Source organism: Girardinichthys multiradiatus, chromosome 23 (genome assembly GCF_021462225.1).
Source record: "Girardinichthys multiradiatus isolate DD_20200921_A chromosome 23, DD_fGirMul_XY1, whole genome shotgun sequence".
NCBI classification, from domain to species: domain Eukaryota; kingdom Metazoa; phylum Chordata; class Actinopteri; order Cyprinodontiformes; family Goodeidae; genus Girardinichthys; species Girardinichthys multiradiatus.
Window position 1 is genome coordinate 23,404,462 of NC_061815.1, and position 25,346 is coordinate 23,429,807.

The 25,346-nt window shown below is 40.8% G+C and overlaps 1 protein-coding gene across 5 annotated transcripts in view; it reads right to left on the bottom strand.

Annotated features, from left to right (window-relative positions):
* kdm3b (lysine (K)-specific demethylase 3B) overlaps positions 1-25,346 on the bottom strand; it is a 38,473-nt gene extending 13,127 nt beyond the window's left edge. For 2 of the 5 annotated variants that reach the window (XM_047353374.1, XM_047353376.1), the window contains exons 1-7: positions 24,881-25,346; positions 16,698-16,862; positions 9,941-10,054; positions 9,619-9,724; positions 4,834-4,958; positions 4,068-4,127; positions 2,685-3,380 (exon numbers count right to left, since the gene is read on the bottom strand). In XM_047353374.1, coding sequence (XP_047209330.1) covers positions 2,685-3,380; positions 4,068-4,127; positions 4,834-4,958; positions 9,619-9,724; positions 9,941-10,054; positions 16,698-16,862; positions 24,881-25,090 — 1,476 coding nt within the window. In that variant the 5' untranslated portion in view covers positions 25,091-25,346. The remainder of the gene's footprint in view (positions 1-2,684; positions 3,381-4,067; positions 4,128-4,833; positions 4,959-9,618; positions 9,725-9,940; positions 10,055-16,697; positions 16,863-24,880) is intronic. The other 3 variants (XM_047353377.1, XM_047353373.1, XM_047353375.1) reach the window with 2 other exon arrangements.

Here is a 25,346-nt window from a genome sequence, read left to right on the forward strand (position 1 = left end):
AAATGTAAAGTCTTTTATTTTGTAGTGCACGTTTTGTCTTATTTTGAAAGTCCAGTATAGTTGTCCTTTCAGGCCTGGGTTAGTTCCATTAGTTAAATAGAACCCGCTTGCTATTTAAAAATCATTTTCTATGCACTTGTCAACTCACAAAATCCATAGTAACTATGGAAGATGTGGGCTTTTATGTTGGAAGTTTCAGTAAGCCTGTTTCAAAGGACCAGCATAGTCCCATTCCCATCACTGGGGGAGCTCCAACAGTAGTGTGAAGCCCACTCCTGCAATCATCTATTGTTTAAAGGCTTTTATTTTGTAGAGCAGGTTTTGTCTTATTTTGAAAATCAAGCATGGTTGTCCTTTCAGGTCTGTGTTATTTCTATTAGTTATATACAACATGCTTGCTATTCTAAAACCATTGTGTATGTTATTATAAGCTTTAAATAATCATTAGTAAGCATGGAGGGTTGATGAAAGAAATTGACCTTTAGGGTCAATCACTGTTGTGTGGAAGTTGGAACAGCAGTACATGCTGTTTAAGTATCCCACACAACATGGCCGCCATGTACTTGCCCCCTATGAAGCTGGTCAAAGGGTTAGGGGTCGGGTCATGTTTAAGTCATAGAAATGAATGAAAATCAATGAAAGTCAATGCAAAGTCCTCAGAAAGATAGTAATCCATGCATGCGTGTGTGTGTGTGGGTGTGTGTCTGTGTGTGTGCGGGTGTGTGTGGGTGTGTGTGTGTGTGTGTGTGTGGTTGTGTGTCTGAGTGTGAGACACAGAGAGGCAGAAAGAAAGACAGAATCACATACAGACATATACAGTAGGAGATACACAGAGCTATAAATAGAACAGTGAGGAATGAATCAGCCAATCAGCAAAGAGCGTCAGTGTAACTTGACACCTGCTGTTTCTCACTCACGCAGCACCTCTCTCTCTGTCTCCCCTGGTCTAGGCTTTATAACATGGAGGCGCATGCTCCCGAACTACTGGCCATAACTCGGAAACCGTAGGGGCGATCGATGTCATTCTTGGACCGTTTTTATCAGAACGGAAAGGGGAACATTAATATTCATCCTTTATTTTTGAAAATATAATAATAAAGACATAACGCTGGGTGAAAAGAGAGGGAAAATGGAGAAAAAGGCAAAAACTCCTGAACATGCTCCCGAACAAAGTCTAATATCTGGGAATCCGTACATGGTATTTGACATTTTTTTAAACTGTGGGCGACAGCTATCCCTCGTCCCTATTCGTGGAGATTTTCATATCTCTATGTCGTTCACAGTATAAAATATGATTATGGAAATAAATGGTGTCACTCATGGATTACAGGTCAAGCTCTCATTGAAAATACATGGGAGAAGGCCTACAGAAATCTACTGACTCTTGGCGATCGAGGGTGTTTTGACAGAAATCTATGATACCTAAAACAATTTTGAAATTATTGTGTGAAAGCAGAGGCCCGGCCCTACAAACTGACGGAAAATTGTGACTGTAGAGCGAAATTTGTGGCCGTGAGGGCCAGTTAAAACTAATTTTTCCTGAAAAAATCCCCTCTTTTTACACTAGTAACTGCCATCTCCACTGTTAAGAGTGTGATTTTCTCGCAAACTTTGTGTCGCTTGGAGTCTAATTTTAGAGAAACCGTAGCAGTTATCAACAAACCGTTTTCACTTCTGAAGAGCCGGCGGATTTTCCTACAAACTGAAAGTCAAACTGTGTTTCTAGGTGAAAGTATGGCGATACAGCAGAGCCTCAAAAACAGTGAATTTTGAGGATTCCTTCCGCCCCTGACTCCATTCATTCCTATGGGGATTTTGGGGGGTGGTTTTTCGTTAATTACGTCACCATGGTAACTCGAAACGCCAATAAAAGTAATAGCACACCTCACGGGACCGAGCCGGTCGTTTTGATGTATATATTGTGGGGGTGCACGCAGCGGTTCGGGCCGCATTAACGGAGACGGAAGAAAAATAAAGATATAAAGAGACCAGTTTAGAGGTGCATAGTAATAGGTGCCTCCTATGCATTGCTATGGCAGGCCCCAATTATTAGTAACCCATATTGTTCAGTTTCTTTGTTCAGTTTCTTTACACGTCCCCATCATCCTCCTTTAGCACCTTAGCCACTAAAACTATGAACCTACTGTGGGCATAAAGGTCAGTTAGACTCCATTCAACAAGTCAAACATATCATCCATATGCAGAGCATGAATGCATGTCACCTAAAACATAATATCCTAACAAATACCGTGTTCAAGCTGTTCTTTGCGATTGACATATTGCATACACTGATTTAGGGATGACGTACATTAACGTACAAACAAAAGACCAAAAAAACACTGTAGAAAGGTCAGTGAGAAAATTATCCAGAAATAAATTTAAAGGGTTTGGTTGAAAACCAGCATCCCAAGGTTTGAACATTTCACAGGGCACTCATTCTATCATCCCTTAGGGAAAAGAGTGGTGCACTACAACCCTGCATCACCCTGAAGACAATATCCCCACAGTGACACATGGTGGTGGCAGCATTATGCTGTGAGGATCATATTCTTCAGCAGGAAGAAGAAAACTGGTCAGAGTTTATGGTTATTATGAGACAAAACGTAAAGGTTTAGGGTGTATTAATAATTTGGCAAGGTGTAGTGTAATTGTACAGTCAGCATTAACCCTATTGACTGTCTTACCTCGGTCTGGCCTCCCCAGGTAGGAGCTTTAGGACTGAAACCCAGCGACGGAGACAGTGATACACTGGGTCTGCTGTCCTGTGACCAAGAAATGGTGACAGGCCCCGGTGAAACAAGAACAGCTGTTTTAGAGTAAGCCGACTGGCAGGCATCCTCTCGGTCTGGCTGGGGGGACGGAGAGGCCTTTGGGGCTGGAGCTCCAGGGACAAGGACTGGCATCTGCCCTAGTGAGGGAAAGGATGTGGTAGAAAAAGGGGAAGGGGCTGGTTTGAGAGGGGGAGGGTTAGGCGGGTGAGAAATGCTGCTGGTTGAGTCTGCTGCTCCTTGTGGAGAGAATAGGCGACCATTTTCTTTAACAAGGGCAGGATAAAGAGGCGAAGAAGCATTTGAGTGGTCAAAGTGGACCGAGGAATTGGTGTTGGAAGAAGAAACACTTCCTGGTGGAGAAGCTCCCTCTGATGGGCTTCCGTTTTTGGTGGAGCTGCTGACTCTTTCAGAGTCTCCAGCCCAGATTCCAGCAACTTCCTCTGGAGTTTTGTTGGAATCCCCATAGTTTTGTGTACCTGCTTCAGAATTTCCTGCTCCTTTAAACCGTTTCGAGTTCAAATCATCACCATCCTCTGAGGCAGTCCTACGTCTGCGTCCATCTCCCTTCAATGCTTCACTGTCCTTCCTTCGCTGTCCATTGTTACCAGGCTAAGGGAGGGACATAGAAGAGAAACTTACTTCCAAAGGCAAAAACACTGGATTTACTAAACCTGTAGCACCCAGTATAACCAGTCACAACATAGCTTTTTTTGAACATATACACAGTAGCAAATTGAGAATCGAGGGAAAGATGTATAGAAGTGTTCGCTCAAAATGTTGCTGAAAAACAAAAACCTTCCCTCTAAAAGGCAGGTGTAAGATTTCTACCTATGCAAAACACAAGTTGTCTCAAACCCCAGAGCTCAGCTCATATACTTCTGGAATAGAAAGCTCTGTATCAAGAGGTAGGTAGTAATATTGTAATATGGTTACGCTCTTATCACAATACAGCAAACTGTTGCTAATTAGCTGTCAGCCATGTGCAAATGTCACTTTGGGTTTTGTATTGCTGCTGTGTGGTGTTATTTCTACATGGTGACACCTACTTTGTAGGACCGGGTGATAGGTGAGTGTAATACACAGGCAACAGTCTGCCATGTTAACGATACACCTCACTCACTTTGTTATCAATGGACGACTGATTTCTATGTTCATCTTATGCAAGCTAAAACTAACGAATGTGGCGGAGGCAGCAGTCTGCACAAGAAGAGAGAAAAAGCAAAAGCACAGCTGACTTGATACTGTAGAAAGCCTGAGACAATGATCCCCAGCCTCACTATTTAAAGACAAACCTACCTCCTCCTCTGCTAGCATGACATGTATCACACGAGGATCTACCATCTGCTTCTCTTTCCCCTGCAGGGAAGAAAAAAGCGACATCTTTTCACTAATTAATCATCACAATAGACAGTCAGGGTGGAGTCAGACTTGTTCTCAAGAGGTGCTTAGACTAAAGATACAGTAAAATACTAAACCTTGCTCATTTATGACAATTGTTTATGTAGCAGATAATTATTTATGTTAAATAGAAAGTGTATTTTACAGCTGCAATGCTTACTTCTATGAATGGAAGGTAAAAATTATATTTTGAGTTTATCATCCAATATTAATTTGAAAAAACTATGTTCAGCCCATGATTTGGAGTCAGAGTAGCTGATTGGTCCCCTTGGGACAAATAATTACCAACTCCTGCTCAGGAGCTTTAAAGGCCTCTGTTTATTTGTTAAAGTTTATGACAGAAAAATGACTGAAAGGCACTCAAAGAACACCTTTGAAACTTATTTGAACAAACCACAGGACTTGTGCAACAACATACTTTAAACAGGCCAGACAACAGCAGACATGTTTGCCTGTAATGTGAAGCAAATCCTTTGCAATTAGTGAATAACACATCACCTCATACAAATCAGACAAACTGACAAGCCCAGTGGTGGAGGGTTCATGATTTGGACTCATTTTACAGTCCATATAAAAGGTCTCCTTATACCAAAGTATCTCCAGAGTGAAATGATATAATATAGTAACTGTCCAACTATAACTCTATTTAAACAAAATGTGTTACCTTATCCAAGGTAATCTCCATAACGTGGGAGATGGGGTCATGCTGTGAGACAAGTCCAAAAGCCCAACACTCTTCAAACTCAGGCTGGTACACACGGACCCTGCGTCCTTGAATGGTGAATGAACCTGATGAGATCAACGAGAAGAAAATTAAACAAAAGTAATGGTATCATAAAAGCGAATAGTTTGACTGTACAAACATCATTTGTCTGCCATTTTTATATATCTGTATGTAACCAGCAGATGATGTTGATAGATGTTGATCGGTTTTAAGGAGGAATGAAAATGAATTACTAACTGAACAGATTCCTGCTGATTACAAAAAACTCTGCATCCACAAAGTATTGTTTGTGCTCCAAAACAAAAGTGAAGGTGGAAAAAACCTCAAACGTGTTGAAAAAGAATGGCAACACTGTTCACCAGGTGGTTCAACTGGTTCAGCACTCCGTCATGCCTGCAAAGCCCCAGACTAACCATTCCCACTAATATTACTGGTTTTTATTGTTGCATTAAAAAAAATTAAAAAGAAGAAGGAAGAGCAACATTTAGGAATTTAGACACGAATCAGAGACATACCAAAACTGTTTCTTTAGAAATTCCCACAAGGACATGTTTTTAAAAGCAAAATAACTACAGCTTTATAAAAACAAAAACCTCTCTTTTTTTTACCCTTTCGGACAACAAACAAATGAACTCTGTTCTCTAAATCTTTGCTTCTGGTCAGACGGCTGCTGTGTGTGCCGGTTAGCCTTCCATGAACCAGTACACACAATGCACAGCATTACTGTCTTTGCAATGATTTACCAGATAAACTGAATTAATCATTAGCTTTTTCTAACCCAAGATGAAACCCAACTTTATTCAATAATCAGCATTTTTCTTTAGAAATGTGCTGATGGACAAACTGCTAGTTGTCGTTGAGCTTATTATATTTATAAGAAATGCATCATCAAATGTAACTATATAATATGATTGATGTATAAGTATGGATGTATAATAAGTTGTTTTTATTTATGAGATTGTGTTAGCTTCTATGAGGCAGATTGTGTCTACTGCGGTTATTTTGCATTTGTGCATACTCAAGTTTTGTTTTTCTTTTCTATTCCAGACAGGCTTTATGCAGCTTGAGAACATGATGTCTGAGGTCTGGTGTACCTAAGCTGTTAATTATGTTCAAATTTGAACAAATCTGGCCAGACATTTTCTTACCTAAATTATGCAGTTGCTTATGGTTCCTAAGTAGTCCTGAAAAGTGTAAAATTTTATCAAAATTGCCACACTTTTTAACCGGGTTTCATTATATCCCAAAGAATTGGCACATTGACGATTTTATTTTATTTTTTTAAATAAAAGATGATAAATTGTGCTCTGAAGAATCTGTATTAAGTGTGGGATAATCCAATCACAGATTCTAAAACAAAGCTAATCTAAATTGGTCCAGACACCGAGAATAACCCTCAAACCAACCCAAATATTAAAAGTTCGGTGGAATAGGCGTGGCGCTGATGGTGTAGGGTTAAGCACACGACCATATACGGAGGCTCCATTGAAGACCAAGGGGTTATGTGGGATGCTTTCAAATCCTCCCTGAGGGGGCGTATTATCCAAAGAAGTTCCTTTATCAAAAAAGCAGAAAGTCAGAAGCTTCTCAAACTAGAGCAAGACATCAAAAGGCTGGAAAAACAACACTCAGAGCAACAAGACTCTGACACATGGGGTAATTTGAACGAACTTAAATGCGAACTAAATGACATACTGAACAGGAAAACCAAATTTGCCCTCTTCTGTACCAGGCAGAAATATTATGAGCAGGGAGAATGAGCTGGTAAAGTACTGGCACACAGAGTAAAACAAACACAATCTCAAAATGTTATTCTGTCGATTTTTGATAAAGACAAAAACCTTATTACAAACAAAAGAGGCATAAATACCACGTTTAGAGAATTTTATCAAGAATTGTATACATCCCAGGGTGGGACAGACAAGAACAAGTTAGAAAGTTTTTTTCTTCAATTGAAATTCCTACCCTATCACAGGAGGGGAGAGGACTTTTGGAGGATGATAAATCCATAGATTAAATTAAAAATGCAAATCAGAAGTCTTAGGGTAGGAAAGGCCCCTGGAAACGATGGGTTCTCAGTGGATTTCTATCAGAAATTCATGGATGAGCTTGCCTCTAGGTTACTAGTTGTAAATGAAGATGCATTTCATAGAGATAGGTTACCTGAAAGTATGAGGGAAGCTATTATTATGCTACTACATAAAAAGGACAGAGATCCACAGCAGTGTGCTAATTATCGCCCTATATCTTTGATTAATGTGGATGAGAACATTCTTGCCAAAATTTTAGCAACTAGATTGGAAGACGTGGTTCCATTACTCATCCATCAGGATCAAGTGGGGTTTATGCAGGGCAGGAGCTCTGCAGACAACCTTTGAAGACTGTTACACATTATGTGGATGACAAGAAACTATGACACTCCAATGGTTGCCTTTTCATTAGACGCAGAAAAAGCGTTTGATAAGGTGGAATTCCCTTTCTTGTTTTATACGCTAGAAAAATTTGTATTTGGTCCAATATTTAGGAAATGGGTGAAACTGATGTACTCTAATCAATCAGCCACAATCTTAACTAATGGGATTATGTCAACTCAAATCAGATTAAATCGGGGGGTTCGGCAACGTTCACCTCTATCACCTCTGATCTTCGCTATGTTTCTTATAAGATGGTATTTCTTGAACCCCTGGCGATAGCCTTACGGTCTAATTTGAATATACAGGGTATGTAGGTGGGCCAAGAAGAACATAAGCTCCTGTTGTATGCAGATGATGTACTATTGATGTCTAGTAACCCTGAATCTTCAGTTCCAGAGATTTGCTCAGTGATAAATCTGTTTTCAGAGATATCCGGTTATAATGTTAACTGGTCAAAATCAGAAGCCATGCCTTTATCCAAAGTGTGCCACCCAGATATTAGAAATAATTGGAAATTTAGATGGATGCCTGAAGGATTAACATACCTGGGTATCAAATTAACACCAGGGCTGGAAAGAATAATGGAAGCTAACATATCTCCAGTTATACAGAAAACTCAAACTCTGTTACAGAACTGTAATAAATTGAATATCTCCCTGTTGGGCAAACTCAATCTAGTTAAAATGATTATAACTCCCAAGATTAATTACATCACTTCTATGTTGCCGTTAAAATTTCCTTCCTCACTACTTAAAACGTACAACAGTATGATAGAGAAGTTTATATGGGCAACAAAAAAAACCATGTTTACTCAGACTAAGTTATATGCTGCAAAAGATGAGGGAGGTTTAGCATTATCACAAATAGACTGGTATCACTTGTCTTTTTCTTTATCGCAGCTATCTAAAATTCACCTGCCAGTTACAAAGATCCCTCTATGGGTCAGGATGGAGGAACAGATGGTACATCCTTTCTCTGTGGAGGCCTTCCTTTAACAGACAGATAGACCTGTCCCCTCTCAAGACCTGGTAATGGCTTTTGCCAGAGCGTCTTGGAGAATTGCTCATCAAATAACGAAAAATGACCCATATTTATCAAGCAGATCCTCCATATGGTATAATAAAAAACTGTTAAAAGGTAAAAAAAAGTTTATTTTGGGACAAGTGGATTAGATCTGGAATTCACATTCTTGAGGATGTGATAGGAGACGTGGGATTTTAATCTTTTGATGAAATTAAAACTAAATTTGTGTAACTCAGAATTTTGGCGATATTTACAAATTAGACATTGCATTCTCTCAAACAAACATATCCAGCACGGAGGGACAGAAATCCAAGTCATCTCCCATAAGAGTGGAGAAAAAAATAGAGGAGCTTCAAATTTCTATAAACTCTTTAGGAGGATGCAAGTGCCAAGACTAGAGGGTCTTAAAGCATGTTGGCAAGGGGATCTGGCTCAAGAGATTCCAGAAAGTGTCTGGAAAAAGGTTTGTGCATCATGGTATCGTAACTCGCGTGAAGCAAAATCACAACTCATTTGTTATAAAATATTAAATAGATCCTACTGGACCCCTTCACAAATGGCAAGACAAAAACTTGGAACCAGTGATCTATGTTGGAGATGTTATGGAAATGTTGGTACTCTGATCCATATGTTATATGAGTGTGACAAATCTAAAGACATGTGGAACGCAATTATTCTGTTTGTGAACAAGGTGTTGGGCACACATTTGGTCAAAAACCCTACACTATGTCTGTTGGGAATACTTCCAGATGGCGTGGAATTGTCAAGACACCATAAATCTTGGGTGTCGTTTAGCCATAACAGGGTGCAGGATAACCTTACGCCACTGGAAATCTCCCACTCAGTCCACTTTTAAGGAGTGGTTACAGGTTTTAAGTTCAATGGCCAGCTACGAGCGGGTTACCTATAGAGTGGCTGTCAGGGAAGATTTATTCAATGAGGTGTGGGGCCCATTTCTGGCTCAATTGCAGGACATGTGAGGATGGCAACCTCTGTCTATATTGTATTAGATACAGGTACACAGGTACAGGACTGATATAGTATGTAGACTTTCTGGGGTGTTTTGTGTTTTTTTTTTTATTTGTGATCCATGTTTTGTGTTGTAGATCTGGCTTGTCTTTTTTTACATTGTTGCTGGACTGCATTCCTTTTTGTTATGCCTTGTTTTTGTTGTTTGTTTAAAAATTAAAATAAAAAGGAATATAGCAAAAAAAGAACGATTAGCTGTCTGTGCTACTGCTCCACTGTTTAATGGAGACACCACATTAAGCGTGAGTTTGAGTCCTACCCTTCCTGAAGATCTCCTGCAGTTTAAAGTCGGTGTGCCAGCTGGAGACGGCGGCCAGCAGTGAGGGTTGCTCCAGCAACAAGGGGTGTCTCATATCTTTATCAACCTGCAAAAGCACAAAAACAAAGTTCTGAAATACTTAAATGTGAGTTATCCTCAGATTAAATTAGCAAGGGACAGCTTTGCTGCAGATACATATTGGAAAATGATATTTCTTGTTTCCTGTAAACTAAATACCCATTTAGATAAGTTCTGCCTTTGACCCTGTTTTTCTCTGCTAATTCCAGACCACAATAAAAGAAATTGGGAAATGAACACTCACCTCAAACCTCTGGAAAGCTTTGTTGTCTGGCAAGAACTCGGAATTCTTCGTTCCAAAATACTCCACAGGAACCAGTGACCCTAAACCCACTCTGTCCACCAGTGAGCGGAAAGTCTGCACAAGACAGAAGCAATTATAAAATCTTCGTGCTCAACAGCCCAAAACAGAAGATGGCCAACAGAAATCATTTTGTAAGCCTTGAATTGGATTTAATGTAACTTAATTTCTTAGAAATGTTTTCAATTTGGGGGAAATTAAAATTAATGTATTTTGTACTGAATTGGATGAAAATTACATACATTATCTGATGATGTCTGATTACAGTCCGATGAAGTTAAAGATTAATGGTTAGTATCTATGGAGATGTGGTTTTCACAGAACTGCCGTGACTTAAAGATCTGGCTTTTGAATATGCCAGAATAAATAAAAAAAAACACTGATTCGAAAAGTAGAATAAAAATAGATCATTTTCATCAGCCCTTCCCTTGATAAAATATTTTTGTAGTAGCAATACACACCTATTTATATCAACCTTTCATCTCCAGAGACTCTTTGGCTTCCTGCCCACTTCAACTTGCCATTAAACTGCTTTCTCAAAATAATCCCTGTTTTTATTACCTTCTGTTTTGCTTATTTATAAACAAACATTATTGTGAGTAAGGTCACAGGTGATATTTTGCATCTGGTCGTCCTCTAGGCCTCCAGCCTGGCGGTTCCAGCCTCAGCATCCTTCTACTCTTTACATGTCCAAACCATCTCAGTCTGGCCTCTCTGGTTTTATCTCCAACACATCTAACCTGAGCCGTTCCTCCGATGCACTCATTCCTGATCTCATCCATAATCGTCACTCCTAAAAGAAACTTAACATCTTCATCTCTGCTACCTCCAGCTATGTGTCCCGTCTCTTCCTCAGTGCCACTGTCTCTAAACCATGCAAACATTGCTGGTATCACCAATGTCTTGTACACCTTTCATTCTCACTGACACAACACACTTGACACTTTTCTCCACACGCTCCAACCTGCTTGGAGAGGTTTCTTCACCTCTTTTCCACACTCACCATTGCTCTGGACTGTTGACCCTAAGTACTTAAAATCCTCCACCTTCTTTATCTCTGTTCCCCATAACAACACAGCTACATCTGGGTACCTCTTATTCACACACATTTATTCTGTCTTGCTCTGGGTAACCTTCCTTTTCCTCTCCTTTCCAGAGCAACGCTCAATCTCTCTAGATTTTTCGTCCCCTGTTCCCTGCTCTCACCACAGATTACAATGTCATCTGCAAACATAGTCCCTGGAAATTCCAGTCTAACCTCATCTGTCAACATGTCATCAGCACAGCAATCAAGAGGAGGCTCAAAGCCCCTTGATGCAGTCCCATTTCCATCTTGAACCACTCTGTCACACCTACAGCACACCTCACTACTGTCTTAGAGCCCTCTACATGTCCTGCACAACTCTTACACTTTTCTGCTACTCCAGACCACAGTTCCTCTCTTAGCATCCTGTCATAAGCTTTCTTTAGATCTACCAAAAAAAAACAAAAAAAAAACAGCTGCCCCTGACCTTCTCTATACTTCTATCAATATCATTAAATCAAATATTGTATCTGTAGTATTTTTTCTTGCTATGAGGCCAGACTGTTGCTAACTTCTGGCCTCAGTCTAGATTCCACTACTCTTTCCCATAACTTTATTTTATGACTCATCAACTTTTTTCCTCTGTAGTTGACTCAACTCGGCACATCTCCCTTGTTCTTGAAAATGTGTACCAGCACACTTCTCTGGTTCAAACCTGTACTCCTGGCAACTCTATACAGTCCTCATGGTGTCCCATTTCTTCTTAGCTGATCTCTTTCTCTGTCCACACTTCTGTAGTTCCTCATTCCACCAACAAGAAAGGTATGTTTTCCTTCCAGAAAACATGTGAAGTACCCTCCTACCTATCTCCCTGATAGCATTAGCTGTAGTTGTCCAATCATCTGGAAGCACCTTCTGGCCACCTAGAGCCTGCCTCAACTGCTCCCTGAAAGCCACACAACTTTCTTCCTTTTTCAGCTTCCACCACTGTTCTCTGCTCTGCCTTTGACCTCTTCATCTTCCTCACCATCTGAGTCATGCTACACACCAACATCCTGTGCTGTCTGGCAAACCTCTCACCTACTACCTTGCAATCGCTGAGTTTCTTCAGATTACATCGTCTACACAAGATGTAATCCGCCTTTGTGCTCCTACCTCTGCTGTAAGTCACCCATTGTTTCTGCCTCTTCCAGAGGACAATATTCACTACAGCCATTCCAATCCTCTTGGCAAAGTCTACCACCATCAGTCCTTCTGCATTCCTGTTCTGGATATCAAACCTACCATCACTTCCTCATCACCTCTGTTCCCTGCTCAAACATGTCTATTGATATCTACACCAATCACTACATTCTGACCTCTGAAGATGTTCTGCATCATGTCATCTAACTGCTCCAGAATTTCTCCTTCTCCTCCAACTCACATCCTACCTGTGGGGCATAACCACTAACATTGAAGATCACACCTTCAATTTCTACCTTGTTTCACCTCCAGAACATTCCTGAAAAAACCCTCCTTCAAGGTAACTTCTACACCATTTCTCTTCCTATCCACACCATGGTAGAACAGCTTGAACCTTACTCCTAAGCTTCTAGCCTTGCTATTTTCAACCTGGTCTCCAGAACACACAGTATGTTCACCTTCCTCCTCTGCATCATGCCAGCCAACTCTCTAGCTTTTCCTCTCATAGTCCCAAATCTCAGTCCTAGACCCTGGCTTTTCCTCGTCTCTCTCTGCCTACAGACACGTCTTCCTCCTCCTCTTCTTGTTTGCTGACCAGCCGTAGCCCAATTTCCACCTGTACCCTGCCGGTCACTAGTACTATTGGTAGTTGTTAACCCGGGCCTCAACCAATCCAGCATGGAGATCATGTTTTTGACTGTCACAGTAGATGCAGCAGACGTTTTACACTAGATGCGTCTCCTGACTCAACCCTCTGGATTCATCCAGGCTTGGGACTGGCACAAATAGGACACAGGACAGTGATTTAATTTCTATTTATTGATTTAAGTTCAACTTATTTTTTTTCCTTTATATATTTTAGCTAAAGACTTAATTTTTCATGTTGATTTTAACCCGTTTTAATATCAATCCTTAAAAAACAGATTTCCTCTAATTTGAAGTGAAACTGCTACCTCAATCCTTTAAAGCTGTGATTATGGGTTATGAGATTGCTATTGCTGACAGATTTATTTATGTACATTATTATAAGTTACCATAGCTACACTGTCTTGTACATGCACAGAAGTGAGAATGGCCAATAATTTAAGTTCATACGTTGATAAGGACTTAAATTATAATCAACATACATTATATGGAGGCAGTTTGTAGCAGTTGTGTTGAAGAGACCGGTAAACCTTTCGATTTACCAGTCGGTCTATGTTTCTACCCTCACCTACGGGCATGAACTTTGGGTCATGACTGAAAGACTGGCATCCCGGATACAAGCGGCTGAAATGAGCTTCCTTCACAGGGTGGCCGGGCACTCCCTTAGAGATAGGATGAGGAGCTCAGCCATCCGGGAGAGGATGCAGTAGATCCACTGTTTCTCCACTTAGAGGGGTCAACTGAGGTGGCTCGCCCCTGGAAGACTTCCTTGGGAGGTGTTCCAGGCACGCCATTTTTTGTGGCCAGCATTTTTTCCCATCATTGCCATAACTCTCTTGGGCATGGAGTTCACTGGAGCTTTGCAGGTTGCCACTGGAATCCTCTTCAACTCCTTCATGATGATATCACTGAGCTGGTGGATGTTACAGACCATGGGCTCCTCCACCTTTTGTTTGAGGATGCCCCACAGATGCTCAATAGTTTAGGTCTGGAGACACGATTGGCCAATCCAGTACTTTTACCTACATTTTCTTTAGCAGGGCAGTGCTCGTCTTGGAAGTGTGTTTGAGGTCGTTATGTTGGAATACTGCCCTGCTGCCCAGTTTCCAAAGGGAGAGGATCATGCTCTGCTTCATTATATCACAGTACATGTTTACATTCATGGTTCCCTCAATGATCTGTAGCTCCCTACAGCCAGCAGCACTCATGCAGCCCCAAACAATGACAAGATACACTTGTCTCTCCTCCCCTGGTTGCCACCACACATTTGACACCATCTGCACCAAAGATGTTTGTCTTGGTCTCATCAGACTACAGGACGTGGTTCTAGTAATACATGCTCTTAGTCCGCTTATCTTTAGCAAACATTTTGCAGGTTTTCTTGTGTGTCATCTATAGAAGATGTCTCCTTCTGGGACAGCAGCCATGCAGACCAATTTGATGCAGTGTATGGTCTGAGCACTGACAGGCTGACCCCGCAGCGCTTCAACTTCTGCAGCAATGCTGGCAGCACTCATTAGGGATGGGTACCTTTCACATATGAACCGATACAGTACTGATGCCGATAACCAGGAAACTGTATTGGTACTCAACGGTACCAGTTTTCAGTACTTCTGTGTGTTTATGTGGTAATAAATGTTAATTCGTTAATAAAATGTTAAAATTTTTCAATTGAACTTTTATTTCTCAATATAATAACTTTAATGAATATATCAAAACATTCAGCTGTTTATATTGTAACATCTCAGTTGTTTCAAACATTTCTTCTCCCATTTTGCTGGCTGCAGACGATGAGTCGCTAACGGATACAGGCGTGCTAACAGTGCTGAATGCAGGAGTTGTAGCCATAAATCTGAGGCTGACGAAAATTGTGCTTTGAGAAAAATCTTGTGCTTAGCCAGGTCCTTCCTAAGATTAGAAATATTCCCACCGCTGGTCTTGTACTTCGCATCACAAATATTGCAGCCAGTGTAATCCGCTCGGCATTTTGAAAAGTGGAGCCATACTTTCGAGCGCTTTTTATCAGACATGGTTTGTTGACAGTATCAGCGGCTACTGACACTCTTGTGTGTGCAATGCTGTGTTCATGTCCAGCATGGAAAATCGCCCACTCTTCCACTTCTTCAGTGTCACAATCATGCGTTTAAGTACCAAAACGTGGTACACATTTCATTTTACGTGAATAGAAACTCGGTAGTACCGAATTCGGTACCCATCCCTAGTACTCATACGTCTATTCTCAAAAGACAACCTCTGGTTATGACGCCGAGCATTCGGATTTTTTGGTGGACCATGGCGAGGCCTGATCTGAGTGGAACCGGTCATGTTAAACCATGTATGGTCTTGGTCACTGTGCTGCAGCTCAGTTTCAGGGTGTTGGCAATCTTCTCATCGCTTAGGCCATCTTTATGAAGAGCAACAATCTTTCTTTTCAGGTCCTCAACGAGTTCTTTGAGGTGCCACGATGAGTGTGTGAGAGCGATAACACCAAATTTAACATACCTGATTCCCATTCACACCTGACACACTAACGAGTCACATGACACTAAGGAGGGAAAATGGCTAATGCGACATAAGTTTCACTTAGTGGTGTACTCACTTTTGTTGCCAGTGGTTTAGACATTAATGGTTGTGTGTTGAGTTATTTTCAGGGAACAGCAAATTTATAGTTATACAAGCTGTATACTGACTATATTACATTGTAACTAAGTGTCATATCCTCCGTGTTGTCCCTTAAAAAGATTAAATAAAATATTTACAAAAATGTAAGGGTTGTACTCATTTTTGTGAGATACTGTATACATGTGTATACAAGTAACTGCTTTAGTTGTTTTGAAAAACAATGGCAATGAAGTGCAACTGAGGCTGCAAAGAGATGCAAAACATGACACCTCCTGTTGTCAGGGCAGCTAATTGGACCACAAAGAGCACTTCATTTATAAGATCATGTAGGCGAAAGAACCCCAAACAGTGAATGAACATCACTTATGTGATCAACAATTTATGTTCAATGCAAACACTTTATAAGTTCTAGTTTGCTAAATTAATTATCCAATTCTAATTATATCACTGTTATTTATAACTTCAAAATAAGTATGCTGTCAGTTAACTATTTAAGGCTGGACACGCTCTTTCCTAATGATGATTTAATAAAAAAAGACAGCACTTGGTTCTTTTGACTTTGTTTGCAAGGAGTGCCACTCTGTTCAGGATGTGCACAAAAACCTTTGCTGCTAGGCTCAGTGATAGAGGACACATCCACAGCATCGCTTGGTCAAAAGGTGTCAGATCCAGATTATTACAGTAAATTATCCGTTTATTGTTTCATTTGAACAACCCATCCCCATGTTAATAGCTGGCTGTCACAGTGATCTGACAACACATACGTTTCACTGTTCAATCTGCAGCACGCAGCAGTATACGAAGTTAGCCTTTACTTCCAAGTTTGTTTACTCGGCATTTAACGCTCCCATCAAGCAATGATTCACAGCAGATAAACCTGCAACTATGTGCAAGCAGTGTGCACCACGTGTGGCTAATGCCTAAGGATTTGCAAAAGATTCAATATGTTGGCCATCCACAGAGAGGGCAGGAGTTACTGATTGACCGACAGCGCGTGGAAGAGAGGTATGAAAGGACAACTTCTACTCTGTTTTATTGAATTTTAAAGCCTGTCTTTATCATTGCAATTGACATTTTCTGTTCCTCCATAAAATATTGTAATCGTTTTGTTGACCAGCACTGATGGAGCGTAACATAAACTGAACTAAATCTTCCATTTTCTTGAGACAGCCCGTGTTGTAATGCGTAAGCGGCAATATTATCCCAAATGCACAACTGTCCACTCACCAGAGCAGGCCAGGCCGTTGTTGGTCCTGAAACTCCACTTGTCCCGGTTCCATCACTTGGGCTGACCCAAACGATTGAATCTTCAACCAAAACGGCTTTCACTGCATCGCTGTAAACCTGCACCCACGAACATCGCTGCGATGCATTTTCAAACTCCAGAAACACCTACAGTTCGTGAACAGAAAGGACAAAGCAAAGGCATTAGGAGTCAAACCACAGTCCACACAATCAAATGTACTAAACCAAGATCAGTTTCAGAAAACCATCAAACCAAATTCAGAATCCTTTTAATTCGGGTTTTTTAGTGGCTGCGAAATGAACAAATCCTTTATCTGTAATCTTGCATGTTAATAGAAAGCCAATTTGGGTCAATTGATGGAAACAGGTTAAGTCAAGCTACGCATGGACTCAGAACTGCAGCTACATGGAACTAGTGTTGATCCGATCCTGCACAATCAGCACCAGCTGGTGGGTTCCCGTTTGGTGGCAGCATCAAGGTCTGTGTTGCTCTGTGCTGCTCCAAATCATCAAAACAAAAAATGTTTGCTTAAAATACAAAAATAAAATAAAATAAATATTTACAACAAATAGCAGTGGTTTAAAAAAAAAAAAAGAGCTCTTTGTTGCCGAGGAAAAGGTGTCATATGTGACCTGATCAAGTGAAGCTGCGCGCTTCATTAGAGTTGCACATAACAGTCAAAAACAAATTAATCCACAACACACAGAGAGAAAAAGGCACCAACTTGGGAGCGCTCTGTCAGCGTAACCACAGCAACACACAATCATCCCAATGCTTGCTTTGAGGGAGACTCGCTGGTGAAAATCCCATTACACCATTTCATCTTCAGAAATCATTCCTGTTTGCTATCCCAGTGCAATCCAAAATACCACACATTTAATGCGAATTACATTGGGAAAGCAATGCCTTCTAATTATGTAAATGACGCCACTGCAGACTGAAATATAGTCTACAACTTGATTTTTGAGTCATTCTCAAAAATAAGCTTGTTTGTGTTACATACAAATGACATAATGTTACTTTTTAAAGACCGTGGGACCGCCTTGCTATTGATGATCCCACCCACGCTGAGATGGGGCTCAACTGAAATGGAAAACGAACCAAACCGTGTAGCGTAGAGGCGACCCGAGACGAACCGCGCTGAGAAGGCAGTCATGGAAAAGGGGCATAAGGGATGAAATCTTTCGGTCCATTGGGACATTATGTTTCAGTCCATCCGATGCCACAAGGTTGCACCTCAGACTGTCTCAGAGCCCGGAGATACCTATGTCCAGATCTGGAAGGAGACCCCCAAGGACACCATCCATGGTCTCATTATTAGTTGCCGTCAGGTATCTTTGTGTTAGGCTTGTCCCATTTAATGTGGCACCTTTTAGTTCCTCTATTTACCATCCTACTGTTTAAAGTGCTTCTTATGTCATGCTGTATGGAGCACTGACTCTGACATTGCCACCCCTCCCCCACCTGTTGCTTCACACTGCCAGTAAGCTGATGGAAAGAAGGCTCCAAATCCTTTGGACAAATTTGCAGATTTGTAAATATTTTGATTATGACTCATTTCCCATCAAATATCAGCTTGTTATGCTGGTCTGACACAATAAAAAGCAAAACTGTAAAAAAGAAAACGTTCTGCACAAGAAATAAATCTACTAAATTTGACAGGTTTTTATTTTATATACTGTGTGTTAAGTCTATGTATCAAAAGCACAATGAATATCCAGTAAAAGACTATCAATATGTTAGATTATTCAAGCACCTGTTGAAAAACCGTTGCTTTTCTGTGTTACATCTAATTTTGCCAAAGTAAAATAACTTACATTGTCATGGCTTAAATGTTACAAAATGAGCCTAAACGTATGACAGTGAATGGTGCAGATGGATCCTTTCAGCCCAAAGTTTAACAGATTTTTTTTTTTCAATCCTGTGCATCTATATTCTCCTTTGATCCACAGGGATGCTTCATCCCATAACCAGCGTGTGTTCACATATTGCCTGCAGTGAGTTTTTGCCTTGCATGGAGAATTTTGCACTAATGTGGTTTGAGCTCAGCAAGCCAGGAGCTGGATTCTCCAGCAGACATAATGTTTGTGGTGAGAGACATCTGTGACGGCTCAGAAATCTCTATAAACGATGCACGGATAATTTTCCTTGTTTTTTTCCCTCCTTGAACGAGTAATGAAAATAAATGGTAAAAGGAACTTCCTTTGATGGAAAACATCCCTGCATAACTACTGTAGCCATTTTGGGCCAATCTGCTTTTGAAGATTTCTTGTGTGACTGCTTAGAATGGTCAAATCTGTCAGCTGTGCCTCAAGAATAACTGGACTGAAACTTTTAAAGTGGTTCTTTTCTGACATTAATGTGAAAATTTAAAGAAGACATGCAAATTCAAATCAACCTAAGGTGGCAGGTGTTCTGGGCCACGATGTAGATAAACTATAGCAGAGAGCAGCTAAGGCAAGATATCAATTTGATCCAACAAACATACCATTCAGAGTGGAAGCAATTTAGTTATTTCTTTCCCAATGTATCCACAGTTCATCACTGCAGTTTAACATCTGCATACTGCCCTAGCTTTGCTATAAATAGTTGGTTATAGAGATGCACCAACCAATCTAGCACAGATCATAAGGAACTCTCCGTGTTTGGCAGGTTTAATACTGTGAAATCCATATTTTTCCTCTATCCATGCATCAAAACTAAGTACCACCAGCATATTCTTTGGTGAATAAATGCATCAACCAACACCCTGTACTCTTTGTGTGTTTTTGGGGTTTATTACTTTTGCAGGTCAGACCTCAATAAAGATCCTTACACATTTTATTTTAACGTCATTCACAGACAAGAGTCAAACCCTCCGATTTGTACACTTTCATATTTTGCTACATTGCTATACAATTATTAATTCTCCAATGACATTAGATGTAATATTTCTGGATTAATTAAGATCAGTTCACATGTCACGAGGACAGTGGAAAACTGACTAGTAAACTATGGACAAAAAAAGCCCTCCCTGCCAGAATGACTGCACCTGCCTGGCACATTGAATCCCATAAAGCTGATTTTGTAAGTTTAAAGAATGATTTAATGGTGAAAATAAAAGCCACGTCAATGTAATTCAGAAAAGTTTAGCCACAAAAGTCATCCGATCACCCAGGCTCCTTCACCAACTTGTAACCTCATTTCATAACCCCAGCCTACTTCCATACTGTAGCTGTAAACAAAGCTTCCCACAGCCACTGACCTAACCACGGTGTATAGGTTTGTTTCTCCTGACAGTTAGGTCTTTAGAAAAATTAGGGAGATAAATGATCATCATAAAGTTTCAAATCTTACGTCGATTAACTATTTATTATTTTTGGAAGAACTTGCGTTTCCATTCATTGTGACTCCTATCACTTGGGCACTCTTACGAAATGTGACTGATGTTGACCCCCGATCAAACTAGCAGAACTCTAAGCAACCGTAGTTAATATTTATTGTCGTCACATAAGCACACTTCCTTGAAGCAAACTATGAAGAAATTTGAGAAAACTTTCTGAAAAACAAGTATGAAATCCCCCTAAGACTTGTATTAACTGAAGCACTTGTGGTGAAACATTTTTTGCCCCTTGGCTCCGATTACTACAAAAGTAGGAAAATGGTAAAGTGGAGAAATGGCCAGCACTCGCTGTGCCCTGGTTTTGTCCTGGGTTCAAATCCCCCTGTGGTTTTCTGTATGGAGTTTGCATGCTCTCCCTGTGCATGCGTCTGTTTTCTCCAGCTACTTCAGCTTCTTCCCACAGAACAAAAACATTACAATGCCCTTAGGGATGACTGTGTGCGTGCAATGCATGGCTGTTTCTGCTGTGTGTCTGTGTTGCACTGTGACGGACTGGCGACATGTTCAAGGTGTACCCCGCCTCTCGCCCACCTACATCTGGAGATGGGCACCACCATCTCTGATAGGGCCAGAGGTCATAATCTGTCATATTTCAGAAGAATCAACAGCTTTGACTGGGAACCAGAGCTAAAATAAATAGAAACAGGGTGTAAAACAAAGTTTTAAAATGATAATAAATAAAATCATATTTCAGACTTAAGGATTTTTATTTTTATTTATCTCTATAATACATGCAAAAAAATACATTTAAAATCAATGGTTTAAGAACACGAGTATGAAGTTGTTTGTTTACCAGTATGATCAGGAATTAGGAAGAGGGAAAATAGCAATATTTGGGTACAAAAACACATAGGAGCAAACTGGCCCAGAACCCATCTAACCAGACTTCTACACCTGATGAAGATCAGAAAGACCACAAGGTTGGTGAATAAAGATAAAGCAGCTGACAGTGAGAAAGTGTATGATTGTTTCTTCTTTTTGTTCTTCAAGATTTTCTATTAGATAGAACACCTTAAACCAATCTGAATAATAAACTGAATTGACTCTTGATAACTAGGATCAATCTGTCTGCATGACTGGATTGACTTGACTTTTTGTCAAGTGCCTCAAAATAATGTGGTGTGAATTGGCACCATATAAATATACTGAATTCAAACGGAATATTTTAAGTCGATCCATATCGGTAACAAAGTGCAGGAAACCAGTAAGATCTAATTTTGTTCCACCAAATTACGTGTCTCTCTGTCATCCATAAAAAATAGTTACAGATGAGGGCTGCACGGTTTCACAAAAACTGAACTGCGATACTATTTCTGACTATTGCAATAACGATATAGATTACCCATCATTTCTTGAATCCTTTGCTTTATTTTCCTTCATTACTTACTCGTTATGAGCTTCAACATCTCAGCCAAAAAGGTACGACCGTCAAAAGCTGTGTAAGTCTAACCAAAAGGTCCCATAAATGATATGCCTTCAGAATTTGCTGGCATCCAAGCAGTCCTCTGCAGTTATGATTTTGCATAACCTGATGCTGCGAATCGATGTGCAGATACATGTGGGTCTTCATAAGATGTAATGACTTAAAAGTTGAATACAGGTCCTTCTCAAAATATTAGCATATTGTGATAAAGTTCATTATTTTCCATAATGTCATGATGAAAATTTAACATTCATATATTTTAGATTCATTGCTACTAACTGAAATATTTCAGGTCTTTTATTGTCTTAATACGGATGATTTTGGCATACAGCTCATGAAAACCCAAAATTTCTATCTCACAAAATTAGCATATCATTAAAAGGGTCTCTAAACGAGCTATGAACCTAATCATCTGAATCAACGAGTTAACTCTAAACACCTGCAAAAGATTCCTGAGGCCTTTAAAACTCCCAGCCTGGTTCATCACTCAAAACCCCAATCATGGGTAAGACTGCCGACCTGACTGCTGTCCAGAAGGCCACTATTGACACCCTCAAGCAAGAGGGTAAGACACAGAAAGAAATTTCTGAACGAATAGGCTGTTCCCAGAGTGCTGTATCAAGGCACCTCAGTAGGAAGTCTGTGGGAAGGAAAAAGTGTGGCAGAAAACGCTGCACAACGAGAAGAGGTGACCGGACCCTGAGGAAGATTGTGGAGAAGGGCCGATTCCAGACCTTAGGGGACCTGCGGAAGCAGTGGACTGAGTCTGGAGTAGAAACATCCAGAGCCACCGTGCACAGGCGTGTGCAGGAAATGGGCTACAGGTGCCGCATTCCCCAGGTCAAGCCACTTTTGAACCAGAAACAGCGGCAGAAGGGCCTGACCTGGGCTACAGAGAAGCAGCACTGGACTGTTGCTCAGTGGTCCAAAGTACTTTTTTCGGATGAAAGCAAATTCTGCATGTCATTCGGAAATCAAGGTGCCAGAGTCTGGAGGAAGACTGGGGAGAAGGAAATGCCAAAATGCCAGAAGTCCAGTGTCAAGTACCCACAGTCAGTGATGGTCTGGGGTGCCGTGTCAGCTGCTGGTGTTGGTCCACTGTGTTTTATCAAGGGCAGGGTCAATGCAGCTAGCTATCAGGAGATTTTGAAGCACTTCATGCTTCCATCTGCTGAAAAGCTTTATGGAGATGAAGATTTCATTTTTCAGCACGACCTGGCACCTGCTCACAGTGCCAAAACCACTGGTAAATGATTTACTGACCATGGTATCACTGTGCTCAATTGGCCTGCCAACTCTCCTGACCTGAACCCCATAGAGAATCTGTGGGATATTGTGAAGAGAACGTTGAGAGACTCAAGACCCAACACTCTGGATGAGCTAAAGGCCGCTATCGAAGCATCCTGGGCCTCCATAAGACCTCAGCAGTGCCACAGGCTGATTGCCTCCATGCCACGCCGCATTGAAGCAGTCATTTCTGCAAAAGGATTCCCGACCAAGTATTGAGTGCATAACTGTACATGATTATTTGAAGGTTGACGTTTTTTGTATTAAAAACACTTTTCTTTTATTGGTCGGATGAAATATGCTAATTTTGTGAGATAGGAATTTTGGGTTTTCATGAGCTGTATGCCAAAATCATCCGTATTAAGACAATAAAAGACCTGAAATATTTCAGTTAGTGTGCAATGAATCTAAAATATATATGAATGTTAAATTTTCATCATGACATTATGGAAAATAATGAACTTTATCACAATATGCTAATATTTTGAGAAGGACCTGTATTTGTGTGTTTTCCACACTCAGTTATGTTATGTCTGTTTGTACTCCAATCACAAGATTGCGAATTCGCTTCTTTCTGCACGGCCCCCTACAAAAACAGCTTCTAATTTGCTATTACGGGGTTGAAGTTTCTGAACTTTCTAAAGTCAAAGTACACACACGAACAATATTACTCAGAATCAATTCCTTCCATTTCTGCTCATGACATAGTCCGGGTTTATTGTTGAAGACTGTAGACGAGAAGAGTTTGTAAATTAACCAAATAGTCTGGATGCGAGATGTAAACACTTGCTAAATTAGCCGACACAAGGTCCAAATTTGATCAACAAATAAAAAATAATTTAAGTTTTAATTTCTGAATTTACCTACACTGTTTCATAGGCATAAGAATACAAGCTGAATGTGTTTTCTGTTGCTGTTTTAATGGTCAAAAATACCATTCAGCAGCAGTAAAAGTGATCTTTCAACTGAACAGGACTATCACAAGTCAATTTACTGACATATATTGTGACAACCAAGGAGGCAAAACTTTCTAAGATCCTTCGTTTGAACATTTATTAATATTTCTGGAAATTTAGCAACTTTTGTAGAGGTTTCGATATAAATCGAGGGGCATGGTTCACCCCAGAAATCCAGCTTTTAAAAGTGTCTTAATTTATAAACAAAACACACACACATCATCGTGGTATCATTTAACAGCTATTTTATGGCACTTTCGAACCAAATTGACATAACCGAGAAAACTTTGTTACCACACCTATTATAACTATGGACTTTAGCAACAATTTTAGTGACAGGATAGCTAACAAGATCCATAGATAGTTGATTTAACTATGGTATTTTTTCCCTGCATATAATTATCAGGAATAGCATTTTTGTGAAGTTGTATTTGATCAGTAACATCAGGAGTTTATATGACTCTAAATAAGCAGTAGCTGTACTTCTCTCTGTCACGTTGGTCCACAACCACCCAGCTTCATGACAATAGTTCTGCTCTGCAGTGTTGAATCAACACAGCTCCAACATGTCAGCGTCATTCATTCAGATTGTTATAAGACGGTGAAGCCGTGTCACACTAAATAATCTGGGTCAAACAATAAGGTGGAGGCGATTTCAGGTTCGCCCCTGCATGAACTTCTTCATGCCTCCAGAGGACGAACGATAACTGAAGGCGAGAAAAGATCGCGTATGATTGTTATACAGGAATTACCTGCGATTTATAACAAAATGCACGACGCATCTTCAACTCTGGACCACCTTTTGCAGAAGAGTAAGCTCTGCAAGGTCACGAATAACATTGCTTGAAGCTAACTATCCTGAAGCTAACAAAACCGAACAAAGCAAAGGCCACAAAATCCCCGGTCTCGATTTTAGCTTCGCCTCTCTGCCTGCGACACGCAGCGGGCTGAGACCTAAATTTATGAATCAGCTTACATTAAATCTACCGATTCTGGTGGGTAAAAACAAGCTCCACTGAGCTGAGCACACGTTGAAAAGATTAGCACACCCTCTGCATTTAAAAAACACTGATATTTCGCTTCATAATACGGCTTCGCTTGCATGTAAATACTGACCGTCAGCCCGGCAGCCGTGCTTGCTGTTGTCGACTCCCCTCCTCCGCTCACCTCCGGGGCGGCCAGGCCGATGACGCTCACCGCCCGCACAGTTCCTCGGAGCCAGTCCCGGGCCCAGGCAGGTTGCTCCGTCTCTGAACCATTGGCGGGCCTGCCGTCGTCCAGGAGCAAAATCAGACGCTTCCCGATCAATTCAAGAGAGTCCCCCATGGCTTGCTTACAAAGCTAGCAGCCTTTGGTAAGCCAACATGAACAGTTTAACTTCTCCGCTCGGGATGGGAGCTCAAAGAAGCTAACGTAAAAAAAGGCGAGGAGAAACCAGCTTCGAGTGTTCTGTAGGTCACGCTAATGCAACACAGTGCTCGTTTTGGCCGCTGCTCTGGGGGATGCTCGGCGGCAGCGGACCGCAAACCTCCCAGTCGAAACGTTTTTGTCCTCGGTGTTAACGCGACTATCCTGCTCTGTC